Here is a 15,822-nt window from a genome sequence, read left to right as displayed (position 1 = left end):
CTCCTGCCTGGAAGTGCTGACAGATCAAGGCAACAAATTTCAATTACAATCCCTAATTTGTGTCCGCAGAGTGTTTTTTACCCAAGTTAGTCCTCTCTGGCGCATCAGTCGAAGCAGATCTTGGAGCAGCAGGAGGAGGTGGAGGGGGTGGGAACGAAGGAGTGCATCAGTAAGAGAGCGCGCGCGAGAGACCGAGGGAAGGAAACTTGGCGGGCGCGTCGCTGGTTCCTCGGATCCCAACACAAGCGAGAAAGAGGAAACGCCAAATTTGTTTTTGCCCGCGGCAGGGAAGGGGACAGATCGGCCTGCGGGAGGCCCCGAGAGTCGTTCAGATTTTGGTGCGAGAGTAGAGCGAGTGTGTACGTGTGCCCGCTTGAGTGTATATGCGTGAGGGGCGGGCGGGCGCCAGGCGGCGGGGATGGCCGAGAAGCGGAGGGGCTCGCCGTGCAGCATGCTAAGCCTTAAAGCGCACGCCTTCTCCGTGGAGGCGCTGATCGGCGCGGAGAAGCAGCAACAGCTTCAGAAGAAGCGACGAAAGCTGGGCGCGGAAGAGGCGGCCGTGGCGGTAGATGACGGAGGCTGCAGCCGCGGCGGTGGCGCCGGGGAAAAGGGCTCCTCCGAGGGAGACGAAGGCGCTGCACTCCCGCCACCCGCCGGGGCGGCATCCGGGCCAGCCCGGAGCTGCGCCGACCTGGAACGGAGCTGCGGCTCCCGCGGAGCCGCGGGTGAGTCGGCCCTTTCCCGCCTAACTTCTTCCCGGCGCGTCCCTCCCGGTCCCGCGGGGCCGCACGGCCGCGGGGAACCTGAACTTCTGCGAGTTTAGGGCGCGCGCGCGCGCGGTGCCCCTCGATGCCTGAGGCACTGCACCACCAGCGCTTTGGCCTTGGGTGTCCGCGCGCGAAGTTCACAGCAGCCCTGGCCGCTATCGCCGCTCAACTCGGGTCGCCCTCCCGACGTTTAAAATGCAGCTCCCAGCCCCGCTTCTCAGGCTGCCGCCGCCCACTCGGCGACCCGCGCCTTCGGCCGCAGCTCTTTGAGGCTTTCGGCGGTGCAAGTCTGTGCCTTCCGCGTCTGCCTCCCTTGGGGTTCCAGCCAATGGGTGCTCTTTTTTCTTTCCTAACTTTTAAAAGCAAGGGGGTGGGGGGAGCGACTGCATAACCCCCCCCCGAAACCGGAACGAATGCCCTAAACAGTTTGGGCAAACCAGGAAGAGGGCGGCGTATTTGCAAACGTGGTTTCCCGAGGGGTAGCTGAGCCCTTCCCTTCCCCTCTGGATTCCCGCTGGCGAGGCCGTCGGCCCCGGTGGGCTTGCTTTTCGCGCTCTGCTCGCCCCTTCGTTGCTTGGCTAGGGAGCTAAGGGCGGTCGGGGAGTTTGGCGCGAGCGGAGGCTTAAGAGTTTTCTAGAGGATGCCTCCTCCCGGGCCCAAGGCGAGGGGCCTCGGACGCCTAACGGGAAAGGAGGCCCAGGCACTTCGCACCAGGGAGCCGGACGCCAGGCGGTTTCTCTGCGTGCGTTTCGGGTGGCCGGTGTGTCGGGGTCTGCAGTGGGGCTCTGGACTCGGGAATCCATCTCAGCCTCAGTTGGCCATGTATCCAAGACCCCGGCGGCGGCGCGAAACTTACTTGGGGCCTTGACCCGGCAGAGGCCCGGAGGAAGGGGTGGACGCGGCCCTCATGCCTCCGCGGTTCACGGTCCTTGGAGGCCTCGCTGGCACGTCGAGTCCCTTCGGCTGGCAGAGCGGGTGTTTACCCCGGGCCTGTTTGTTAGAAGAATCCGAAGGCACGAAAGTTCCCCCTTTTCTCCTGGTCCTTCTTCGTCTCCCCAGCAGCCCTCGGGGGTCAGTCTCCCCACCCGACTTCCTCCACGAGCCCTCACCGTTACCCCTCTTTGCCTTTGCTGCCCAGGCGGCTGTGAGGACGGGTTCCTGCAGGGCGCTTCTCCGTTGGCGTCCCCGGGAGGATCCCCGAAGGGGTCCCCAGCGCCCCCCCTGGCACGGCCGGGGACCCCGCTGCCCTCGCCGCAGGCCCCGCGGGTGGATCTGCAGGGAGCAGAGCTCTGGAAGCGCTTTCACGAGATCGGCACGGAGATGATCATCACCAAGGCGGGCAGGTAAAGGGTGATCTGTCGCCAACGCCCGGGCCCTGATCTCACCTTACCCCCCCCCGCCCCTCCCCCCCACCATGGGTTAGGAAGGAGAAGGGTCTGCAGAGCTGTGGAGTCTCTGGTTAGCATTTTTGGACAGAAAAGACAAGGCCCGGGTTGTGGTTCACTTTTGAGACTGGCGTTGCCCGCCTACAGCAGAGTGAAGTCGGCGAGGGGCACGGCCCCGCGGCTGTCTTGGACGTTAGGGGAAAATCCGCGTGGCCGCAGACGCGGCTACGCCAGAGGCTGCGGCTGATACTCCGTGTGCTGTGTAGTCTCAGATTTGTGGTTATGTATACGTCCGTCCAGGCATGTGTTTAGGCTCTAGTTATCTTTTCTGGAACTACTGAACAGATGACTTCCCTTAACCTTCCCCACCCCTTAAAAAAAAAAGAAACCTCAGTTTACTCTTTAGAAAACTATGGTTTGTTTTTTTTTTAGATTCCAGACTTCCAGGCTGGTTCTTTATCAAAAGATTTCCTAGCAATGTAAGAACGTGATGTCTTGTGCTATTTTGATATTGTACTGGAATGAAAAGTTACTGGAATCATCAGTAATACATTATAATCCCTGCAAAAATAATTACCCGTTTTTTAAAAAACCATTCCGTTTGTAGATCCGGTTACGTGGTTATATATATATTTTTTTCTAAATGAAATCCAACACATTCGTCTCAATTTGCTGAAGAATACTAAGAAAAATTGTAGGAAGTTATATGTATTTTTTGAAATTGTGAAATTTGCACATTCATTAGTTAGTAAAAAATAGATTTGTTGGCCAGATACTATTAATCTGAAGGAAGCACAGAAATATTTGCATTTTAAAGTTTTCAGTTCATTTAGTGCAGTGAAATCTATGAATAATAATCTTCCTTAAAAGGAACTTTAAAAAGCACAGCAACTCTTTCAGGGAGTACACATGGCAAAAACCTGGATAGCATAAAAGTATCCAAACTTATTAGAAATTACAAAAACATATTTTATTGAATCCATATGCTACCTTCTACGTTTTCACAGAGCTTTTATTAATGATCCAAATTCAGTCTTCAACAACACAAAGCAACAGTTGTCTTATAAAGGATGTAGTTAAAGACCTTTACTCTTTATCTTACAGGTGCACTGAAATAACACTAAAACAGCCAGCATATTAAACTGTTCTCATGCCTAGTTAGGAATAATGGACTTTCTTTTCTCTGGAAGTGGTTTTTAGTGGCATTATTGTTATAGAAAAAGTTTTTGATAAATAACAGTGCTAAAATTTGTGTTATAAGGTTAAATTAGCAAAAATTAAATTAACTGGAAGGGTCCTAGACATAAATCATTAGATGGAAATTAAAAAAAAAAAAGAACTGCTCTATTTGTTTTTCATATACAATAATTTGCTGTTAGATTCTTGCTACTGCATTCTTTTTAAAAGATAGCCCGTGTACTTTAGCATCTCCTTTGATACGCAACTCTGGGAAGCCTAAGGAAATGCAGATTTTTATTTGTTTTAATTAGCAAAGTTTTGAGTAAGTGTGGTTAAATAGGAAAGTATTTCCAGGGTATAGTGGGGGGAGGAATGATTTGGTAAATATACATTGTGTTTAGTTCTGCTTTCAATAAAGAAGTTTTACTATACCTTTCAAATTTAGAGCAACTTTTGCACTTCACCTTTACCATGCTGCAGACAGGAAGTCCTGTCTCAATAAAGAACATATTGTTTGGTTATAGCATGGCACATTGGCTCCTTGTGGTTTTTTATAACCCTTTTAAAATTTCACATTATAATATATTTTATCACTTGTACAAATTCAGATTTTCTATTTCTACTTTGGAACATTTTTATCATTTGTATTATTGAAGTAAATATGCTCATTGATTTTTATTTAAAAAACAAACTGCTTTTTTTTCATGCCATTACTCCTTCAGTATAAAATTCTTTTTAGCTGTACTGACATTTCAGTAAACACAGTGCATGACAGGGTACAGCAAATTACATTTAAAAGCCTCAGTTTTGATGCATCCTGTGTTCTGATTCTTTGAATTAACGTTATCAAAGTGAATGCTATAAATTTGTCCATATGAAAAACAGAGGTTTCCAGGGGTTTCTTCGCTTATTCATTCTCCTTGCTTAGTCACAAACAAAAACAAAACCCATACCCTCTTTCCTCCCCTCCGTGTGCATAGGCGCATGTTTCCAGCTATGAGAGTGAAGATCTCAGGACTAGATCCTCACCAGCAGTATTACATTGCCATGGACATTGTGCCAGTGGACAACAAAAGATACAGGTACAGTGATCCGATGGATACAGCATGATAAGAATACTCTAGGATTTTCCAGGCTGTGCCTATTTCATCTGTGACAACCCTGATGTTTGTTTCCAGAAGCCTGTAGAATTTCTAGATCTATAACCCAACTCCCCGACAGTTCCAGTAGCCCACGCGGTGCCTTCTCTTGCAGTAAATGTGGAAACTTAATTATTGTTTTGCTTCTAATGGATACAGAAATGTCCTTAAAGTATTGAGAACTTTAAATAGAGGCTAGTTTAGGGTTGCTAAACTGTGTCTTTTAAAATGATTCACTCTTCAATTAGAATTTTGGAGGAAATGTTAAGTTTGTAGGTATAGGTAATATTCAACGATATGTTTCGTTTTCTTTGTGATTATTTTGAACTTTAAATAAATTCCCTTTTTCTTGTTGTGTTCAAAAATCGTAACTGTTGGCAGGCTCTTTTACTTTAATTTTAGGAAATTCTTGAATTTAGAAAAATAAAATCTCATAATTCATTAAGCTATTAGGACATCTTTAAACTGGTAATGAATTTGTTAATTTACTGTTGGTTTTTGGTTAGTAGTTAACACAGTAGATTAAAAAAAAAGAACATTGTAAGATTTAGATTTTGAAAGAGGATGTACTATCTGGATATCAAGTAAAGTTGGAAAAGACACACATTCTTCAGTTTCAAACCAACCTTTGCTCTTTTTCTTTTGCAAGTAAGCAAATCAGCAAATTTCAATGGACAATGCTTTTTACTTTCCTGAGGAGTTAAGAATGCTGACATTTAAAAAGAAATTTTGAGTAGAAGATCAGAAGGTGCTTGCTTTAAATTTTGGTCTTGTTTCTATTTTTTCTTTCTTTCTATTTTTTTTTTTTTACTTTTTATAAACAGCTAGAGCAATTAGTAAGTTTTTAAATGAAGTCAGATTTGATTTTTATCACTTTTTAAAACTTAGGGAGGTCCTTGTTTGAAACAGGCTTACCAGTGTCAAAAGTATACAGATTTAATTAGTACAGGCACATATGGAATACTAAAAAAATGGGTAATAAAAAGACAGTTTTATTGTTTGTGTTTTGTATTGTAATTGCTTATTTTAATTAAATAAGTCATTAGAGAGTTTGCTAAAATTATCTATTACAAGGCAGAATCTAGAAGGCACTGTTTAATCTTGAAATATACTTGGTTTATAATCTTTATTCTAATCTGGGTTTCGTGTTGTGAAAGATAATGTAATTCTTAATGAGCTTAGACATTAGTCCTTTCTCTTCCAAATTTCTTTCCTGTTTCTCCAAATATCTTTCATGTATTTTGGATGGTTTATTTTACATTGTTGATTCTTATTATTCTCACATAATGCAAGAAAAATGTCAAGTATTGGTATTAAGATATCAGATTTTAAAAGAGCAAACTGTAAATCATAAATTTGTTTTCACTTATAATGCTTTCCAAGAAATTTGGTTTTAGCAATTGTATTTAGAAAGTTTCACAGAGAATTTGTAACATGTAGCGTTTATTCTCTTGGTGGGTATGGATTTTTGAACTGTTGAGTATGCATACTTTCTCAAGGTTTCGATAGAGCATATTACTCTGTTTATTTTGGGAATAACTATAGTACAGTTTTTCCTTGCATTTCTAAGATTTGCATTTTAAATTTTTAAAAACATTTTAAAAACATTTTAAAAACAAAAAACATAGCAGAAAACAGGCAAAATAAACTTTTAGCTGTAGTAAAAAATAAGTTTTTGGTTTATTCTGTGCTGTCAAAGAGTGGTATTTGGTCAAATTAAAAGTGCTTGTGATTTGTTGTGAGGCAAAATTAATATTCACAGGAGCTCATGCACTTAGGAACTTATACCAATTCAGGGAAGCTTTTTAAAAAATTATTCTCAATTTTGTGATTATGTATTTTTTCCCAAGAAGAGGAATTAAAGAATAGAAGGGATATTGAGCTCAAAAGAGAGTGAAATATGTGACATTAGTTGAAACAGAGGGCCTCACCAGAGATGTTATGAAAATGTTTCATGCTGTTTTTTAAAAGAAATTTGCCTACTACGTAGGCATGTAGAATTTTCTGAGAATATCTACAAATTATTGCTTTAAATTGTATGTCATGTCTTAAAATACAAATGGAAGGAAAACACCTAGGTATATAACTTCATTTTATACCCTTTTCTAAGTGAATCGTCATATACTAGTTTCTAGCTTTTGAATTAGTGAATTTTAAGTTAATAATAAATGATAACCTGAATACACGATTAAATATTACGATATTACCTGAAACATTGTTATTTAAATGTATTATTCTTGTAGAGTCAATATATTTGACACATATAAACAAACAGAAGAGGATGTTTAGTCCCTTAATTAGAAAAATAATCAGATATACCTTCATTTTCAAAGTTTGACGTATATTTGATTAGTGATATTTGCAAACTAAAGACTTTTCTTATAAGTGTTGAGAAAGAGAAATTTAGGAGATAAAGACCTACATTTTTGGATTATACAAAAATGTTAAACTTAATGTATTATCTCCAATTTTTATTTTAATAGTATCAGAAAAATATTCTAAATGATCATAGCTAAAACTCTTTTTCTAATAAAATGAAAGTTATGGAACTTTTGACAATTTCCCCTTGCCTTTCTATCATCTACCTAATTCGTTTGTACATTGCCTAAAATGGAAAGTGGTCTTAAAGAAGTGGGACACTTAAAGGTATAACTCTCAAGTATTTTTGAGATTTACTTAAAGGTGAGCTTGACAACTTTAAGCTCGACAGCAATAGTTTCTTCATGTCAATGGAATATCCAGATGTAAAATGGAAAATACCAGAATTCAGATGGAATGTCTAATGTGAATAAGTGAATCATAAGAATTAAGGTACTTGAATTTATGGAGGTGATAGTGTGCATAAATCCTTAACACAACACTTACTCTGAGAGGTCAGAAGGCCATTGCTGCCCCAGAGAGTTTTTGAAGAGTACTTGAAATCTTATTTTATATGTATTGGATGTAAAGAGCAAATTGTTGTTTCTCAGACTTAAAAATAAAAGATACACAGTTTGTCAGATTCAATGGACTTGGAAATTACCAGAAAACAATAGTCTGTACACTGAGCCTTGTCATTGCCTTGTAGGTATGTTTACCACAGCTCTAAATGGATGGTGGCGGGGAATGCGGACTCCCCTGTGCCGCCACGGGTGTACATCCATCCAGACTCGCCTGCCTCAGGAGAGACTTGGATGAGACAAGTGATCAGCTTTGACAAGCTGAAGCTCACCAACAATGAACTGGATGACCAAGGCCATGTGAGTAGATGGCCTCCCTCATGTGCCCCCATGGAGGGGGGGTCGCCAGACCTATACCCTGTTTGACCAAAGGGCATGAATTTCTCTCTGAAATTTGTTGATCAACGTGTGTCTAATCTGTGCAAAATCAAGGTTGTCGTCACAACAGAGACAATGACTGTTGCCAGAAGCGTCTCCTACGAAACGCGTGATAGGTTAAAACTAGATACTGCGTTTGTATTGAAACCATAGAATCTCAGGCAGACATTGTTAGCCAAAACATTTGTTTGAAAGGCTATGAGGTGCTAATTATTATGCTCCAAATGTGAATACTTGACAGTTGGGTTAACAGGGAGGATGGTTTATTGTGTCCTGCCTGCATTCGGCCCTTTTCCTAGTTGAAGCTCATTGCTTCTCAGTAATGGCCCAGGTTTACACTATTTGTGAATTTCATCTGCATGTTCCCTGCTGTTTTGTGATGGCATCTGATGTGTTTAAATATGTTACAATAACAATTTCTTTTAGTCTTAAACCTGCTGAAACATGATTTATAAGTCAAAGTCAGTCATTCCAATAATACAGTGATTTTTAACCCCTTATTGTTTTGCAATATTATTCCTAGGCAAAATTTCTACGTTATTATTTTAATATAAGTAACTCTGGATACACGCTGATTTCCATCATAAGCCAGCATTTCTATTAGGCTTTTGTTATTTGAGAGGGTTTTGGTTGAGGCAGGATTGAAATGCCTTTTGTAGAGTTAGTGTACATCATACATGCCAATTAGTTCATTTCTCGAAGGGTGACATAGTATATTTATGAGCAAATCTTTTAAAACAAAAATGCAAACTGTCATGAACTAGTAATAAAGTTATGATGGGAAATGATTTGCAAGTTGCTAGACAGTATCTTAAACAATTGGCCTTAATAAAAACATCTAAGTATGAATTTCATTGTGGTACAAATTCAGTATCTGGATTTTTAAGATACATCTATCTTACATTGCTTTTGTCTGTTGCCTTTTATGATTTAAAACAAAATCACAGAAGTATCAACATAGATTTCATTTCTGAATCCAACTCCATGCCCTATATTTTAGTACATTACTTCATTTCTTTTTTTTTTTTTTATTCTTTATGTACATAGTCAAGTAGTAATAGTTGCTTTTCACTTGACTTCAGGGAAGGAGCACTAGTTTCTACTGTTTCATTGAGGGAGCTGGCTGTACTTTGCCAGCATATTCATTCTTTTGTTTTTGGAGTAGAAAATTTAAAAATAATGCCATTAAGTGTGACTTATTTTCAAAAGCTTAAATATCCTCTACTTTTCTAAGTTCTACAGTTTGAGGACATATCTTCTAAAGAGGTAACTGGGACTAAAAAATATACCTGTCATAAGTAAGGTACACTTCTTTAAATAATTTAAATTGGGGTGCCTGGGTGGCCCAGTTGGTTGAGCATCTGCCTTCCACTCAGGTCATGATCCCAGCATCCTGGGATCAAGCCCTGCATTGGGCTTTTAGCAAAAACAAAAAACATAGCAGAAAACAGGCAAAATTTAGAGAAATGTATCATCTATCAGTTAAATTTTTCTTTTAAGGTTGTGGTGCAGGTTGTAATACTTTAATACAGGGAGGTAATTAATGAGTGTAGAAACGAAGAGACAGATATATACCTGTCCATTTTGGAAGGAAGAAAATTGCTTTTACACCTGGTGAAAATGTATGAATCAGTTGATTCTAGAGGAGAATATAGGAGGAAAAATGCTCTTTTCAATTATTTATTTAAAACATGTATTTTTTGAGACTTTGTAAAAGGTAGTATAACATAAAAAGCCATAGTTTCTGCCGTCAGTGATCTAGTCTAGATGGGGAGAGAAGACGTGCACACAGATAATCCTGCTGTTGGCTCAGAGAAGTACTGACGCCACATTACCCTAGCCAGGAGAGACTGGGAAGGTTTCATGAGGAATGTGTCTGTTGTATTTATTTACACCATTTGATGACCCCCAATGAGGTTAGATTTGAGACTAGGAATTTGTTTCTTAGTCCACTGTTGATATGATTCAGCATCTAGGAAGACAGTAGTCCTCTTCTGGTGGGATTTTCTAATTCAGTTTTATCATTTCCTGATGTGGAAACCTCTCAGGGACTCACCCCTCTGCCATCATATGGTTGAGGGTCTCCTGCCCCCCGATATTAAAGGAAGCACCACTAATTTCTAATTAATCAAGCTGTAGACTCAAATGAGAAGTGATTTTCTAATTTACTTTCTAACTTGCTTTCTTACTTTTTTTGGCCTCTCAGTTCCCAGTTCTCAGCACCTGGGTGGCTCAGTCAATTAAGCCTCTGACTTTTCATTTTGGCTCAGATATGATCTCAGGGTTGTGAGATCAAGCCCCATGTTGTGCGAAAGATACAGAAGCATTAAAATAGTGACCTGAGAATGGCATGCAGACATGGGATTTTTATTAAACAGATGTGTTTAATGTAGGAATCAAGTCCTCACAGGGCTGTGACTGGACCTAGACCTGTATGAAACATGAACTTACAAGCCATTGGGTTTCCCTCAGTGTGACTTCATCTTCCCAAATACCAGGGATTGCTTAGAGAGGAATATTGGTGAGAATCTCGAGTGGAATGCCCTATAAGTCCACAACTAACCACTGAATGTTGTAAAGTGGTTGATCATCTCTGCTTACTCCTTGGTGAGTCTGTAGTCCGCTTTCTGTTGGATTGTATACAATCTAAGCCTGGTCCTTGGGCTACCAGTGTACAGACAGTTAGCATGCTTGGGTAAGCTAGCTCCTTCTGATCGTGTGCATGCTTCCCTTTTCATCTGGAATTTGTTGTCTGGAGGGAAACATTTAGATGAGCGTTTCCCTAAGAAATTAGTAAGGGTGCCAGGGTGGCTCAGTCAATTAAGCATCTGACTCTTCATTTTGGCTCAGGTCATGATCTCAGGGTTGTGAGATCAAGCCCCATGTTGTGCTCTATGCTCAGCGGGGAGTCTGCTCAGAATCCTGTCTCCCTCTTGAAGCCTCTATCCTCCCCCCACCCACACTGTTCTCTCTCTCTCTCAAATAAATAAATAAATCTTTAAAAAATTAGAAGACGTTTAATGGTGTCTTTTTTATTTTTTTTATTTTTATTTTATTTTATTTTATTTTTTATTTATTTGACAGAGAGAGAGCACAAGCAGGCAGAGAGGCAGGCAGAGAGAGAGGAGGAAGCAGGCTCCCTGCTGAGCAGAGAGCTGGATGCGGGGCTCGATCCCAGGACCCTGAGATCATGACCTGAGCCGAAGGCAGCGGCTTAACCCACTGAGCCACCCAGGCGCCCCTAATGGTGTCTTTAAACCTTGGCAGGGCTCATAGGGCTCAAATACAGTGCTGGGGTGCTTCGGAAGGAAGCATGGCCAGTCTACCACAGTCAGGGGACTTTCTCAGCTGCTGAAGAGTCAGTGACATAGAGTCACCCCAGCTCTAAGTTTGTCCTCATTGTCTTCCCCTTTCTCCTTGAGAATCAGGGGGAGAGGGATGGTATCACAGGGGGGATTGCCAAGATCTCCTTGATGGAAGGAACTTGGAACAGCTTGGAGATCCAACATGTTTATGTTCATGAGCATATCAGTTTGTGTCTCCGAGGCTTGGTTTTCTCATGTGTTGTGTTAGAACCAGAGAATTCTGAGTGAATCAGGTGAGCTGATGAACTTGAACATGCATGTGTATAAGGAGTGTTTCACACACAGCGCATGTGAAACAAAACCAAGACCATCTTGCTACGGAGCTTGTGATCCAGTGTTACTGTCTTGACCCCTGCCATTTACAGTGAGTCAGCACCAGGTGTCATCAAGAATGCAGGGAGCCAGGGAGCCGCTCCTCCTTGGCCCTTTGCTTGACTTGTTCCCACACCAGCATTTAGGACATCTAGAAAATTTCCAGAGTCAGGAGGTGATGTTTCCTTATTGAGTTGTTCTGTAAGGCACAGCTGGTTTGTCTGTCAACTTCAGGCACTGTAGGCCCTTCACATTAAACATAAATAATATCAGGGCGCCTGGGTGGCTTAGTGGGTTAAGGCCTCTGCCTTCAGCTCAGGTCATGGTCTCCGGGTTCTGGGATCGAGTCCTGCATCGGGCTCTCTGCTCATTGGGGAGCCTGCTTCTCTCTCTCTCTCTCTCTCTCTCTGCCTGCCTCTCTGCCTACTTGTGATCTCTCTTTCTGTCGGATAAATAAATGAAATCTTGAAACAAACAAACAAACACACAATATCATACTTCTTTTGACTCAAAACTAGTGTCTTTATAGTGGATAAAATATGTATTGACCTGCATATGGGACAGCATTCTTGTGTTTATAAACATTAGTCTATGTGACTATCTGTGTTACGAGGTAATGCCAAAAAGAAAAAAAAAAATCCTCCTTTTAAACGGAACAGAGAGCATGGAGCATGCAGATCAGAAAAATTATTTGAGTTTCAGTGTTATCATTGTGGTCTCCTTATTTATAAGGCCAGTAGTTCTCCTAGTTCTACTTGTTTTATTAGATATGTTATTGACCACTCATCATTATAAGTTTGATGGATCATTAAAAAGCAAATAATGTCATTTTATACAGGAGAACTGAAGCTTGCTTAGCATTCCCAGAAAACATCCGGGGGTATAATAAGTTCCAATAGGTAATATTGAAAGCCTGTTATTTTGCTGGAAAGATCCCCAGATTACTGTCCGCAGTTGCCCTTTAATGTGCAGACGTAGGCATACATCAGCTATTTCTATACTCTACCCCAGTATACCCCAACTTATGTCATTTTGGAAATTCTGTAAGGATAGAAAGAAATAAAATTTAAGTATATATAGCTATATGGAGAAATCTGCTTGAGAGAACAAAAACTTCATGAAACAAGAACCTGTGTTCATTGACAAGTAAACAGAAACCAAAGTCAGTTTTTGTTTCCCTCGTACCAAGTCAATTTATTCTAATTTTCTGAAACTAGCTATGTACTTATTTTTGTTTGACATCAAGTAGCTTTCTCCACTTTCTCTTCTACTGTGGAATTTGCTGATCACTAGAATCATCAGAATAAATCTTACACCTATGTTTTTGAGACTTTTTAACCTGACTCACGTAACCAGATGTTCATGTTACATTATGACCTGGTGCAAACACACACAAAGAAAACAGATCCTGTTCTGCAAAACAGTACTTATCCTGGGGCGCCTGGGTGGCTCAGTGGGTTAAAGCCTCTGCCTTCAGCTCAGGTCATGGTCTCAGGGTCCTAGGATTGAGCCCCGCATCGGGCTGTCTGTTCAGCAGGGAGCCTGCTTCCCACTCTCTCTCTGCCTGCTTCTCTGCCTACTTGTGATCTCCGTCTGTCAAATAAATAAATAAAAATCTTAAAAAAACAAACAGTACTGATCCTTACTATAAGGAACATGCTTTATGTTTCTACTTTATCATTTTGTTTATTTAAAAAATTTCCAGTGCAACCTTTTCAATTGATTTTTATGAGCCACTAATGGTTTAGTGAAGTTCTGTCCTTTTTTTTAGACCTGAAAAGAAACTTCTAGAACTTCCACAGTCATGTGTGTATCCACAGGCGACCAGGAGGGCTATTGTATTCTCTTATCCTTTCCTTATACTTGTGCTGCCCCTCATTGAGCATGGTGGTCTGTTGTTTTGTTCTTTTACCCTCAAATTTTCTATTAGTGGAAGAGATGCTCGCATAGCAGATCTAATGACAGTGCCCACCAGACCTGCGTGATGGGGAGGAAGACATCCTCTGGTGGCTGCAAACACATTCTCCAGATATAGGGTTGTTTTGGGCCTGACCAAATATTCAGAATTTGGCTTTGTGAAACTGCCCAGATCCTGAAAAACACGAGGTAGTTCAACCACTGTGTTTTAGATATCTCCTCAACACTCCCACCTCCCCAAACGTGAATTCAAGTCGTGTAACTCAGGGAAGTCACAGCTCCATTAACTAAACTCACTGATGAATACCTCAGTGTGGACTCCCAGCAGCAAATAGACAGTTTCACTGGGTAAGGCTTTTTTTTTTTTTTTTATTCCATATTGTATACCTTGAAAACATAAAAAGAAAAAGAAAAAAAATTCACCCATTATCCCATTATCTAGAAATGATCACTGTTCGTATCTTTCTGTGGGTCCTTTTTACTGTCTTCATGTCATTGCGATTGTTTATAAACAACTCGGATCACTTAAAGTTTAAAAAGAAGCATTTTATTTTGTGGTTAAAAATGTCCCAAACTGGGGCGCCTTGGTGGCTCAGTGGGTTAAAGCCTCTGCCTTCGGCTCAGGTCATGATCTCAGGGTCCTGGGATCGAGCCCCACATCGGGCTCTCTGCTCCGCAGGGAGCCTGCTTCCTCCTCTCTCTCTCTCTGCCTGCCTCTCTGCCTACTTGTGATTTCTCTCTGTCAAATAAATAAAATCTTAAAAAAAAAAATGTCCCAAACAGCACTTAGTAATGGCTGAATAACATCTCTCCCACTGTGTGGATTTTCAGTTACTTAGCCAATCTACTCATGTAAGTGGTTTATAGTTTCTCCACTGTTGTAAGATGGTGCGCTGCCCATCTCTCTGCATCGAGTGCTTTTTTGGGGGGATTTGAAATATGTTCTTGGATAAATTCTCAGAAGAGGAATCATGGGGTAGAAAGTAGTCAGATTTCCCTAGAAGAGTTGAGTGCAGTAGTTTTTCCATGCTCAGGTGCCTGGGTTTGGGAAGTTTCCCTCTGATGCGGACATGGACACTGGGTTCTCCAGGCAAACCAGGGATGTCATAAGCCACATACAAGGCAGACCTTGGGTATTCTTAGAATTCCTTTTGCCCTTGAATAGACATGTTGTTGTCACCAGTGGAGGAAAAATGTTCTCTGAAGAAACCCTTGGTGCACAAATGCTTGTTTTTAGGTGATGGGTATGGTGGAATTTAAATAATCATTTCAATCTCATTTTTAGTTTTACTGTTTTGGACTCTTAAGTTCCATGTGGTTCACTGTAAATAAAATACTGATGAATTTATTCTTATATTTGCATAAACAGAAAATTAGATGTTAAGTTCATGGGTTCGTGGTTGTACACAGTGTTCCACCAAAATAATGATTTTTTTCCTTTTGTATTTTCATGCATATTTTACAAATAACTTCTTAGCTCTCCCTTTCCAATTTTGACATACTTTGTTACATTTGCACTTTTACATCCTTGGAAATTTTCATTTCCAACTGGGATTTATTTTACACATTAAATATTTAGTCATGGCTTTGAGATTGGGCAGAAGTTGTTGATATATTTGGCTTTCTTTCCTTGATACAGATCATTCTTCATTCTATGCACAAATACCAACCGCGGGTCCACGTCATCCGTAAAGACTGTGGGGATGATCTTTCTCCCATCAAACCTGTTCCATCTGGAGAGGGAGTAAAGGCATTCTCCTTTCCCGAAACTGTCTTCACAACGGTTACTGCCTATCAGAATCAGCAGGTATTGTTCTCAGAATCGCTATCTTTCTAGACATTTTGTTTCAGGTGTCAGTGGAAAGCTAGCTATCCTTTTCACTGTATCTAAATATTATGAAGTGTCATAAAGTAAAGCATTTGCCATATAAGACATCCAGGATGTGTGTGTGTGTGTGTGTGTGTGTGTGTGTGTGTGTGTGTGTATAAACAATTTTTTTTATTTCATGATTCTCCAAGTAAGGTACTTCTAGTGAGAATTTCTTTAGAAAAGAATGTGTCTCATGATGGATAGTATAGGTTTGCTTTCCATTTTGGGATGTCAAATCATGATGTCATAATTAAGATTAAAAATCATGTGGGGGCTCCTGGGTGGCTTTGTTGGTTGAGTATCTGACTCTTGATTTTGGCTCAGGTCGTGATCTCAGGGTCTGAGATTGAGTCCCGAGTCAGACTTTGCACTGGGCATGGAGCTTGCTTAAGATTCTCTCTCTCCCTCTTCCTCTGCCCCTCCCCCCCCTCTCTTTCATTACAAAAACAAACAAACAAAAAACAAAAAAAATGTATATTGCTAGGAAATAGATATGTAGAATATGAAACCTGGATTGTATCAGAGAGCATAAGATTTGATAATTCACATTGTCTTAAAACTATAACCCATG

The 15,822-nt window shown here is 41.0% G+C and overlaps 1 protein-coding gene across 2 annotated transcripts in view; it reads left to right on the top strand.

Moving 5' to 3' along the window:
- TBX18 (T-box transcription factor 18) overlaps positions 1 to 15,822 on the top strand; it is a 29,389-nt gene continuing 13,567 nt past the window's right edge. Inside the window, exons 1-5 of one of the 2 annotated variants that reach the window (XM_047733864.1) lie at positions 1 to 725; positions 1,906 to 2,110; positions 4,312 to 4,413; positions 7,538 to 7,709; positions 15,021 to 15,188. In XM_047733864.1, the coding sequence (XP_047589820.1) occupies positions 419 to 725; positions 1,906 to 2,110; positions 4,312 to 4,413; positions 7,538 to 7,709; positions 15,021 to 15,188 (954 nt within the window). In that variant the 5' untranslated portion in view covers positions 1 to 418. Of the gene's footprint in view, positions 726 to 759; positions 1,055 to 1,905; positions 2,111 to 4,311; positions 4,414 to 7,537; positions 7,710 to 15,020; positions 15,189 to 15,822 lie in introns of those variants that run through there. The other variant, XM_047733865.1, reaches the window with a different exon arrangement.

The sequence above is a fragment of the Lutra lutra genome, chromosome 6 (genome assembly GCF_902655055.1).
Source record: "Lutra lutra chromosome 6, mLutLut1.2, whole genome shotgun sequence".
In the NCBI taxonomy this organism is placed as follows: Eukaryota; Metazoa; Chordata; class Mammalia; order Carnivora; family Mustelidae; genus Lutra; species Lutra lutra.
The sequence above is the reverse complement of the archived record's forward strand: the minus strand, read 5'-3'. Positions and strand labels throughout refer to the sequence as shown.